The 11,827-nt window shown below is 48.1% G+C and overlaps 2 protein-coding genes across 2 annotated transcripts; one reads left to right on the top strand and one right to left on the bottom strand.

The window, feature by feature from the left end:
- Window positions 1-669: 669 nt before the first annotated feature.
- LOC109750191 (probable glutathione S-transferase GSTU6) lies at window positions 670-1,929 on the top strand. The gene has a single exon (XM_020309147.4). It carries the CDS (start codon window positions 851-853, stop codon window positions 1,568-1,570), a length of 720 nt encoding a protein of 239 aa, XP_020164736.1. The 5' UTR covers window positions 670-850; the 3' UTR covers window positions 1,571-1,929.
- A 7,670-nt stretch (window positions 1,930-9,599) lies between these two features.
- On the bottom strand, window positions 9,600-10,784 carry LOC109750192 (probable glutathione S-transferase GSTU6). Its single transcript, XM_020309148.3, has one exon. It carries the CDS (start codon window positions 10,553-10,555, stop codon window positions 9,845-9,847), a length of 711 nt encoding a protein of 236 aa, XP_020164737.1. The 5' UTR covers window positions 10,556-10,784; the 3' UTR covers window positions 9,600-9,844.
- Between the last annotated feature and the right edge of the window lie 1,043 nt (window positions 10,785-11,827).

The following is an 11,827-nucleotide window of genomic DNA, read 5'->3' as shown; positions in this document are numbered from 1 at the left end:
ATATATGCACTCATTGCAAGTTGTATTCTCTTGATGCTATGTTATGAGGCCATGAAAACGTCAAAAATTCTCCATGTTTTTTCTCTTAATAATAAGTGGTCAGTTTGACTTGTATCTACGCTTTTTTTTACAATTAATATCATGATATATTTATTGTAGCGAATTATACATGGTAGAGATACATGAGCTGACTACAGCAATTATAAAATAAAGTCTAAAAGAAACAAGCAAACCTTCGATGTCTTCAAACTCTTTCTTCTTCCATGACACGATCTTATACTTTTCTGAATGCAGCCGCATGAAAATAACAAAGGCATCAAATCATAGATCTGTAAATATCAACAAGGGTTCTTCCAAGTTTTAATTTGAGCTGCAATGTCAAGGTTGTGATGCATGCACGCAGCCATTAAAGTAATCAGCCAACATCGACAAGATCACGGTATTTCGGGGACAAAAAATCGGCCGACGTTGCTGGGAGACTCGTGGCTAGGCTTGGTATCCAAGGCAAACACATATATAATCTACCCGCAAAAAAACATATATAATTCGTACTGAAAATAAAGAAACCATGTATAGTCAAACGTTGAACTCGTCGTGTACCTGCGTGCTGATATATAATGCCGTGTAGGTCGACAGCTCGATCAGATGGCGTGGAGATAACATTCTTTAACTATTTTTCTCCAGAAAACGGAGCCATTTCCCATGGAGGAAGAAGATTCATCCCTAAGCAAACTCTGACTCCCGTCACACATACATACCAGCTGATATATACCCCACCGCGCCGTGCACCTCAAGGGCCCAACATTACTAGCAGCTGAGAGTGTGCGCGACGCAGAGTCATCGGAGGTCGATGGCCGGAGCTGGAGGAGACGAGGAGGTGACGCTGCTGGGCCACTGGGGGAGCGCGTACGTGACGCGGGTGCGGCTGGCGCTGCACCTCAAGGGCGTGAGCTACTCTTACGTGGAGGAGGACCTGCGCAACAAGAGCGACCTCCTCCTGCGCTGCAACCCCGTGCACCGGTCCGTGCCCGTGCTCATCCACAACGGCCGTCCCATCTGCGAGTCGCGGGTCATCCTCCAGTACATCGACGAGGCCTTCGGACCTCCCGCCCTCCTCCCCGCCGACCCGCACGAGCGCGCCATCGCCCGGTTCTGGGCGGCCTACGCCGACGACGTGCTGGGGGCGCCGTGGGAGAAGGCGTACAGGGCCGGCACCGAGGAGGAGCGGGCCGGGTGGATGAGGCAGGTCGTGGCAGCCACGGACGCGCTCGAGCGGGGGCTGAGCGAGTGCACCGACGGGGGCAGCAAGGGCTGCTTCTTCGGCGGCGAACGGGTCGGGTTCGTCGACGTCGTGCTCGGCGGCGTGGTGCCGCTGGTGCACGCCACCGTGGAGATCTCCGGAGACATGCTCTTCGGCGACGCCGGCAGGACGCCGCTGCTGGCCGCCTGGCTGCAGCGCTTCGGCGAGCTCGACGCCGCCAAGGCGCTCCTGCCGGACGTCGACAGAGTCGTGGACTACGTCAGGATGATACTCGCCAAGAACGCCGCTGTCAAGGCTCCTGCGAATTAAACCGGCATGGTTACGTGGATTCCCTCCGTCCCAAAAAAGTTCGAGCTCAACAAAACTATTTAACTTCAGCTCACTTTAGGCTCAGCTCAAGCCCTAAAGGAGTCGAGCTCGACCTACATGAATAGTTTGATCAAGCTCGTTGGAGGTGATTTTGTCCAGCCGAGCTTAAGCTTTGTCGAAGTTAATCTAGTACTAGAAGGGTTGGGCGCGATTTGCTGCGCCGTTGGTGTTGTTGGGTTTCTTCAGAAAATAATCACTCTAGTTCAATATTATGGTGTATTAATTTTTTTAAAGACAAACTTATAAATTTTTATAAATTTTGTAGACAAATATATCAAATCAATATATTTAAATTCGTCATGAAATGAATCCCCGGTGGATGTCGATATTTTTGCTCTGAACTTGCTCAAAGTTGAAGAAATTTGACTTTCTACAAAACTAATACCCCTTTATATTTTGGAACTGATGAAATATTTAGTTGGCAAGTGGTGGAGATGATGGAGTGTGTTTTATTTTTATTTATAATGCGGTGATTTGATGAGTCTTTCGTGGTGTGATTCTGAGTTACCCGCTAACCAACTTATATTTATAAGGAAAAAATTCGGTGTCTGTGGTCGCATGTACTATTGGTGCTACAATATCACATTGTGGCGCTTTTCTTTTCGATGGTGGAAGGGTGCACGGGATTGATATGTTTTTATAGGCCGGTTGCTGCTGATTGATTTGAAAAATTGTTGGCCAGGTCAAAATAGTAAACCTTATCCAAAATTGAATACCTCAATTGAATGAAAGAACTTCAAAATTAGAAAACATAGTGAATTAAAAGAATTGAATGGGAGAGCTTGAGAAAGTGTTGACCCGGTCAAAATCGATTGATCCAATTCTAAATTGAATACCTTAATTAATTGTAAGGCCTTCAAAATTAAGAAGTATAGTGTATAGTATAAAAGAATCGAATGAGAGAGTTTTCAGAAATTGTTGACCCGGTCAAAATCAGGTGACCAAATTCTAATTGGAGAATTCAATTAAATGTGGGCTCCTTAAAATAGGGAGCTTAATGTTATAGAGGATTTTTCATTTAAGTGAGCATTACTTTCTTATAATGCAGACTCACTTGATCAGCTTGAGTCCACCCAAGCTTTGTAGGGATTATTAGGTTTTTATATGTTTGAACAATGATATTTTAGTTATCAAGCTCGACAGCCTATCAGCAAGCTCGAAGTCTAAATCAGGCTCGCTTGAGCTACTCATTTTGTAGCTGTACGAGGCAGGAGATTGACGGGGTAAATCGGCCACTTTAAGATTATCAGGGTGCAGGGTTCAACGGCGTGGGCAGGGGTGGAATATGTAGAGGTATGATGAAGGTGTGGCGGAAGCTAAGATAGGGGTCGTCATATGACATTGTAGACTATTATCTTCTTTTAATAAATTCACGTGTAGTCCTACTGCACGGTTCAAAAGAAAAACAAGTATGGTTATCTGCAACAGGTGAAGATGGGTTGCAAGCCTGTTAACATGTTGACGAGAGTGAACAACAACAACAACAACAACAACAACAATATTCTTATTATACGGAATAGACGCACTCCACACACCGCTAAGACCAACTAGATTGATATCCCACGAGGCCGAGTAGTTAAAACTTGATCGAATTTATTTTGTCTCTCCGCGCCATTTCACATTTCATGCCTTGTTGCTTATCGCTGACCATGCACGAAATTGAAGGCCTGATTCAGGGGTCCGGCATCACTGTTCACCCATTTCAGGCAGCATGACGGGATAGAAGGTTAGACTTTTTCGAAACTCCCAAAGCACCGACAGAGCATTCTCAAAGCAAATAGAGAAATCAGAGCATGTGCAGGCCTTGCAGGTGCCTGCTGCGGAGGAGGGTCACGCCGGACCGGTTGAAGCCATGGGGGAGGACCATTATAGGCATGAGGGTTGTCGCCGAAACTGTTCACCATGTCCGCGCACCATGATTAGATAGGTAGTAATAACACAGTTAGTAGAGAAAGCTAGGTGCGGGATACCACCAAGAGCCAAAACAAGAAATATGCAACTGTAATTTAATTTACGCCCACACTATAATCAGCCACTCGTTGCTGAGGAGGAGGAACAAAATGAAGAAGGAAGCGGCGGATTCCCCAAAGTAATTAGGATGCAGCAGATGGTGAGCTATAGCAAACCTTGCGTTTGAATTCGGCGGCGTGGAGGTGGAGCTGGAGCTGGGCTGGTCGCCTGACCTCGACGGCGTGGTGGACTCCGCCGGCGGTACGTACGTATACGCCACTGCGTCCGCCGCACGCAGTCCCTTGACTGGCCCTGCCGTCTCTCTCTGACCTCGTCCGCCTCGCAACAGTCCCAACTCCCAAGGCCCGATCAAACCACCCCACTTCTGGCCTGCTAGTATCTCCGTTCCTTATGAAGGTTGACCTCTGTGGACCTTTGAGCTTGGCCATAGCTTCAGCTAAGTACCCTCCCCCGCCTGCGCCTCGTCCCCTACCTTCGAGCCTGGCCATGGCTTCAGCGTAGTACCTTCCCCCACCTCCACCACCGTTCTCTCCCCCGCCTGCGGCTCCTCCCCTGCCTCCACCGCCGTTCCCACCTGTCACTGGCAATGGCATCCTAGTAGTAGGTGGCTAGCTAAGGTCGAGAGCTAGCAGGCTAGCTAACCGTGGCTGCCAGCGATGGTGGTGTTTGCGAACGTTAATCAACTATTGAACACTTGGCTGTTTGGCCGGAGGCCGGAGCGGCGAACGTCGTGCGAACTTGCGGTTGCGGCGTCTTGACCCGAGCGAGCGTCACCGCCGATGTCTTCTTCTTGCTTGCATGCTGCGGCAGCCACCCACCCACAACGCGGTAGTAGCTAGCTACGCACGTAGCTCAGCGAGTCAACAACTCCCTCGGTACTCTAGTCGTTGGCCTATCGGGAGCCCCATGCCACCAGGCAGCTTCCTTCCTCATCGATCCTTTTCTGGAGTACTATTTTATGAGAGTGTTCTTCTGCCACCGTTTGTTCGGGCTTTTTTTTTTTTTGGATAAAGGATGGATTCTATTAGTTTAAAATGGAGCGTCAAGGAGATACAAATGTAACGAACTAATAGGTTTGTGTGCATACTAATAAAGCTTTTCATAGTTAGGATGCACATTGAGCAACGTGCACACAAAAATCACACCGGGAGCTAACGAAGTCGAACAAGGCCAAAGTTATGCTGCGGCAGCCACCCACCCACAACGCGGTAGTAGCTAGCTACGCACGTAGCTCAGCGAGTCAACAACTCCCTCGGTACTCTAGTCGTTGGCCTATCGGGAGCCCCATGCCACCAGGCAGCTTCCTTCCTCATCGATCCTTTTCTGGAGTACTATTTTATGAGAGTGTTCTTCTGCCACCGTTTGTTCGGGCTTTTTTTTTTGGATAAAGGATGGATTCTATTAGTTTAAAATGGAGCGTCAAGGAGATACAAATGTAACGAACTAATAGGTTTGTGTGCATACTAATAAAGCTTTTCATAGTTAGGATGCACATTGAGCAACGTGCACACAAAAATCACACCGGGAGCTAACGAAGTCGAACAAGGCCAAAGTTATGCTGCGGCAGCCACCCACCCACAACGCGGTAGTAGCTAGCTACGCACGTAGCTCAGCGAGTCAACAACTCCCTCGGTACTCTAGTCGTTGGCCTATCGGGAGCCCCATGCCACCAGGCAGCTTCCTTCCTCATCGATCCTTTTCTGGAGTACTATTTTATGAGAGTGTTCTTCTGCCACCGTTTGTTCGGGCATTTTTTTTTTTGGATAAAGGATGGATTCTATTAGTTTAAAATGGAGCGTCAAGGAGATACAAATGTAACGAACTAATAGGTTTGTGTGCATACTAATAAAGCTTTTCATAGTTAGGATGCACATTGAGCAACGTGCACACAAAAATCACACCGGGAGCTAACGAAGTCGAACAAGGCCAAAGTTATGCTGCGGCAGCCACCCACCCACAACGCGGTAGTAGCTAGCTACGCACGTAGCTCAGCGAGTCAACAACTCCCTCGGTACTCTAGTCGTTGGCCTATCGGGAGCCCCATGCCACCAGGCAGCTTCCTTCCTCATCGATCCTTTTCTGGAGTACTATTTTATGAGAGTGTTCTTCTGCCACCGTTTGTTCGGGCATTTTTTTTTTTGGATAAAGGATGGATTCTATTAGTTTAAAATGGAGCGTCAAGGAGATACAAATGTAACGAACTAATAGGTTTGTGTGCATACTAATAAAGCTTTTCATAGTTAGGATGCACATTGAGCAACGTGCACACAAAAATCACACCGGGAGCTAACGAAGTCGAACAAGGCCAAAGTTATGCTGCGGCAGCCACCCACCCACAACGCGGTAGTAGCTAGCTACGCACGTAGCTCAGCGAGTCAACAACTCCCTCGGTACTCTAGTCGTTGGCCTATCGGGAGCCCCATGCCACCAGGCAGCTTCCTTCCTCATCGATCCTTTTCTGGAGTACTATTTTATGAGAGTGTTCTTCTGCCACCGTTTGTTCGGGCATTTTTTTTTTTTGGATAAAGGATGGATTCTATTAGTTTAAAATGGAGCGTCAAGGAGATACAAATGTAACGAACTAATAGGTTTGTGTGCATACTAATAAAGCTTTTCATAGTTAGGATGCACATTGAGCAACGTGCACACAAAAATCACACCGGGAGCTAACGAAGTCGAACAAGGCCAAAGTTATGCTGCGGCAGCCACCCACCCACAACGCGGTAGTAGCTAGCTACGCACGTAGCTCAGCGAGTCAACAACTCCCTCGGTACTCTAGTCGTTGGCCTATCGGGAGCCCCATGCCACCAGGCAGCTTCCTTCCTCATCGATCCTTTTCTGGAGTACTATTTTATGAGAGTGTTCTTCTGCCACCGTTTGTTCGGGCATTTTTTTTTTTTGGATAAAGGATGGATTCTATTAGTTTAAAATGGAGCGTCAAGGAGATACAAATGTAACGAACTAATAGGTTTGTGTGCATACTAATAAAGCTTTTCATAGTTAGGATGCACATTGAGCAACGTGCACACAAAAATCACACCGGGAGCTAACGAAGTCGAACAAGGCCAAAGTTATGCTGCGGCAGCCACCCACCCACAACGCGGTAGTAGCTAGCTACGCACGTAGCTCAGCGAGTCAACAACTCCCTCGGTACTCTAGTCGTTGGCCTATCGGGAGCCCCATGCCACCAGGCAGCTTCCTTCCTCATCGATCCTTTTCTGGAGTACTATTTTATGAGAGTGTTCTTCTGCCACCGTTTGTTCGGGCATTTTTTTTTTTTGGATAAAGGATGGATTCTATTAGTTTAAAATGGAGCGTCAAGGAGATACAAATGTAACGAACTAATAGGTTTGTGTGCATACTAATAAAGCTTTTCATAGTTAGGATGCACATTGAGCAACGTGCACACAAAAATCACACCGGGAGCTAACGAAGTCGAACAAGGCCAAAGTTATGCTGCGGCAGCCACCCACCCACAACGCGGTAGTAGCTAGCTACGCACGTAGCTCAGCGAGTCAACAACTCCCTCGGTACTCTAGTCGTTGGCCTATCGGGAGCCCCATGCCACCAGGCAGCTTCCTTCCTCATCGATCCTTTTCTGGAGTACTATTTTATGAGAGTGTTCTTCTGCCACCGTTTGTTCGGGCATTTTTTTTTTTTGGATAAAGGATGGATTCTATTAGTTTAAAATGGAGCGTCAAGGAGATACAAATGTAACGAACTAATAGGTTTGTGTGCATACTAATAAAGCTTTTCATAGTTAGGATGCACATTGAGCAACGTGCACACAAAAATCACACCGGGAGCTAACGAAGTCGAACAAGGCCAAAGTTATGCTGCGGCAGCCACCCACCCACAACGCGGTAGTAGCTAGCTACGCACGTAGCTCAGCGAGTCAACAACTCCCTCGGTACTCTAGTCGTTGGCCTATCGGGAGCCCCATGCCACCAGGCAGCTTCCTTCCTCATCGATCCTTTTCTGGAGTACTATTTTATGAGAGTGTTCTTCTGCCACCGTTTGTTCGGGCATTTTTTTTTTTTGGATAAAGGATGGATTCTATTAGTTTAAAATGGAGCGTCAAGGAGATACAAATGTAACGAACTAATAGGTTTGTGTGCATACTAATAAAGCTTTTCATAGTTAGGATGCACATTGAGCAACGTGCACACAAAAATCACACCGGGAGCTAACGAAGTCGAACAAGGCCAAAGTTATGCTGCGGCAGCCACCCACCCACAACGCGGTAGTAGCTAGCTACGCACGTAGCTCAGCGAGTCAACAACTCCCTCGGTACTCTAGTCGTTGGCCTATCGGGAGCCCCATGCCACCAGGCAGCTTCCTTCCTCATCGATCCTTTTCTGGAGTACTATTTTATGAGAGTGTTTTTCTGCCACCGTTTGTTCGGGCATTTTTTTTTGGATAAAGGATGGATTCTATTAGTTTAAAATGGAGCGTCAAGGAAATACAAATGTAACGAACTAATAGGTTTGTGTGCATACTAATAAAGCTTTTCATAGTTAGGATGCACATTGAGCAACGTGCACACAAAAATCACACCAGGAGCTAACGAAGTCGAACAAGGCCAAAGTTATGCTGTCATGGAGTAAATAAAAAAGAAAAAAATCCAAAATGATAAAAAACTATGACACCAACCAGCGCCAACTATCTTTTGACATCACCGATACAACGAGAAAGATTCTTCAACAGTCACACCTCTAAGAAGGAAACAACGATCAAGTGTTGTCGTTGCCGGCAGATCCAACAAGGAAAGACCAAATCATGGGCTCACCCTAAAGAACAAGTTCGAGCAAATCCAAGCAATGCCTTTAACAAGGTAGTAAGACACATCGGCACATCGCCATTGCCAGATAACCAATAATGGTTAAGCCTTGGGTTTTCACCGCGGAGTTCTACATTGGTGCTTGAGAAGCACCACCAAATCAAAGTCATCCCGTTATATCGCCACCGCTTTTCGCAATCCCATCAACTATATGCATAGCACAGTCTGGACGCGAGGTGTCATGCAAGTGGTGACAATGCTTGCACAAGCAAGCAGTCAAGTCGCGGTAAGAGTCGGTCTCCACCAACAGCTTCGAATAACGAAGGTCGTCGTCGCACTTTGCAATAGACATCAAAGGAGTAAGGTCATCAACACTATCAAATCCCAATTCGAGATGCTCCGACAATTCGGCACCTTCCTCATGCTCCGTCGCCCTCGTATGTGAGGGCAGAATCAGGCAGCGAAACAAACTTGTCGCTGCCGCCGGATCTGAAGATCTAAGATCCCCGACCCCATTTCAGCAATCTCTTAGCAACACAAGACCACACCGTCACCCGCATGCCCGAGCGAAGAACCACCATATCAGGATGCAGCAAGCCGACTCGGCCACCCACGTACCTGCAGATGGGATCGTGCCCACCAACATCTCACGCAGACTGCGAACCCAGCGAGAAAATCCACCGCCGCCGATGTGCATCCATGACTTTTGCCTCAAGCTGCCGTCCATAAATCGCACTTCGGGGCACCATCGTCGAGCGTCGGATCAGGCCCAATCCGCATAGCCTTAGTTACCGCCACGCCGGATGCTGCAGATCAGGCTCGCCACCACCACGCCCGTCGTCACGTAGCGTGCACCGCCACCAGAACTGCGTTGCCACACGCCATGCTGCCACGACCACAAACGCAAGCGCGTCGAGCCCCACCGCCACCTTCCCCGGTGTCACGACTACTTTGTCGGTGACCCCTCTGACGGCGGAGACGCATGAACGAGAGCAAAAGGTAGACAAGTGGGCGGCGGCTAGGGTTCCCCGTGTCGCCAGGCTCGGGCGACGCGAGGGTAGGGACAAAGCATTTAGGCGGCTACACCGGTGGGCGGCATTGCCCATCTCCGCATCGACCGTAGAGGTACATGTTCTCCGGCTTCTATCCATGTAGTTGAGGCTCCCTCCGTTTACTTTTGTAAGACGTTGTACACAAGACGTTTTAGACATTTTAAGATAACATCTAAAAATAGTTTAATTTCAGCTGAAAACGTCTTACAAAAATGAACAGAGGGAGTATTTAATAAGGGAATGAATTTTCACAAAAGGAACTAGCCACCCATCACTCCCTGATACACATTGAGCTGCATGACATTCAGCTCTTTCTTTTCACTTCAGTCGGCACATCACGACAGTCCCATAGCGGCATATATGGTAGCGGACGACGCGCGTGTGCTAAACTGCTAATACATCGAGCCGTAGTTAATTCGCAGGAGCCTTGGCAGCGTTCTTGGCGTGTATGAACCTGACGTACTCCACGACCCGGTCGACGTCCTGGAGCAGCTCCCTGGCGGCGTCGAGCTCGCCGAAGCGCCGCAGCCACGCCGCCAGCAGCGGCGTCCTGCCTTCATCCTGGAACACCCTCTCGCCGGAGACCATCGCGGCAGCGTGCACGTACGAGACCACGCCGCCCACCACGACGTCGACGTACCCGACCCGCTCGCCGCCGAAGAAGCATCCTTTCCGCCCGCCGTCGGTGCATTCGCCCAGCCCGCGCTCCAGCCCGTCCGCCGCGGCCACGACCGTCTGCATCCACGCGGCCCGCTCCTCCTCGGTCCCGGCCCTGAGCGCCCGGTCCCACGGCGCGCCCAGCTCGCCGTCGAAGTATGCGGCCCAAAACCTTGCCACGGCACGCTCGTGCGGGTCGGCGGGGAGCAGGGCGGGAGGCCCGAAGGCCTCGTCGATGTACTGGAGGATGACCTGCGACTCGCAGACGGGGCGGCCGTCGTGGATGAGGACGGGCACGGCGCGGTGCACGGGGTTGCAGCGCAGGAGGAGGTCGCTCTTGCTGCGCAGGTCCTCCTCCACGTACTCGTACCGCACGCGCTTGAGGCGCAGCGCCAGCCGCACCCGCGTCACGAACGGGCTCCCCCAGTGGCCCAGCAGCGTCACCTCGCCGCCGTCTCCGGCCATGGATCTCAGGCTATGTATCTGGCTGTGTGCTTCGTGGTGTGCGGCGCGGTGCTTGAGTTGGATATATATAAATCGTTGGTGCTTGTAGTTGACATCGTTTGCTTCTGGATGAATCTTCTTCCCGGGGAAGATTAAACAGTGTGATCTTCCACGCTAGCTGACGGATGCATCGGGCCAGCTGTCTAGACTCTAGAGAGCATCACCGCACACATGGCACGTTCAATGTTTGACCAAACAATCTGATTTCAGTAATAGACTGAACTATAATAGATCAGTCCATGTACACTTGAATGAACTATATATATATCGTTAACATTATTCAAAATAGTTCTTTTTGAATACTTTAAAAAAATATTCAACATTTCTTAAATACACATTGAAATATTTTCTGAAGGGTAAAAACATTTTTTAAACTATATGAATAATTAAAAAAATCACGAACATATTTTTGAAACTTGTGAGCATTTTTTGAATGATGTGAAAATTTTGTTTAACAGCACAAATATTTTGTCATTTTATAAATATAGTTTTTAAATGATATGTTCATTTTTGGAAACATGTGAACAAATTTTAAATGACATAAAAAATTAATGCTATAATTTTGTTACAAAAATTAAGCTACTCCGTTTGTTCCATATTAATTAACGCTCAAACGGTGGTATCTAGCACAAGGTCGGAGGAAGTAAAGGTCGGAGGAAGTAACAACTTTTTACACTGTGATCATATTTTTTTTTACTTTTCAGAGTAAATTAAGTAACTTGATTTTTGAAGTACATGTATTTAGAATGCCTGAAACTATAAACAAAACAAAAAAAGAGCAAACCTAGTGAACTAACATTAATGGACCGGCTGCCCTTAGCGCGTTCCCTAAGGCGAGGGGGACCATTGTCTCGCTAAAAGCGAGTCGAAGATATGTTTAGAGAAGCAGGGCTGCAAAAAATGTTAGATGTGGTGGGTCCTATTCCCCCATAATCCGGCAAATACAATGCAAACACACACCTGGCTAGAGTTTGCGCTCCTACACGAACTGGCCATTTTGTTTGTTGTGGCTCCTATTCCCCTCATAACGTGGTGAATAACATGCAAACACACACCTGGCTAGAGTCGCGCTGCTACATGAGCTGGCCATTTTTTTTGTTTCCTTCCCATCGGTTTTCAGAATATTACAGAGCCTTTTTTGAGTCAGTTTTCCCTTTTTCATATGTTTCTTCTCTTAACGGGTCATTTACTTAATTCTAGGCCTTCTTTTTCCTGGTTTTTATTTTTCCTCTT

Source organism: Aegilops tauschii, chromosome 3 (genome assembly GCF_002575655.3).
Source record: "Aegilops tauschii subsp. strangulata cultivar AL8/78 chromosome 3, Aet v6.0, whole genome shotgun sequence".
In the NCBI taxonomy this organism is placed as follows: Eukaryota; Viridiplantae; Streptophyta; class Magnoliopsida; order Poales; family Poaceae; genus Aegilops; species Aegilops tauschii.
Note: the sequence above shows the minus strand (reverse complement) of the source record. Positions and strands in the feature narration are given on the sequence as shown.

Bases quoted from the DNA above. Each gene is read 5' to 3' on its own strand.
- LOC109750191 (XM_020309147.4), top strand. From the start codon at position 851: ATGGCCGGAGCTGGAGGAGACGAGGAGGTGACGCTGCTGGGCCACTGG.
- LOC109750192 (XM_020309148.3), bottom strand. From the start codon at position 10,555: ATGGCCGGAGACGGCGGCGAGGTGACGCTGCTGGGCCACTGGGGGAGC.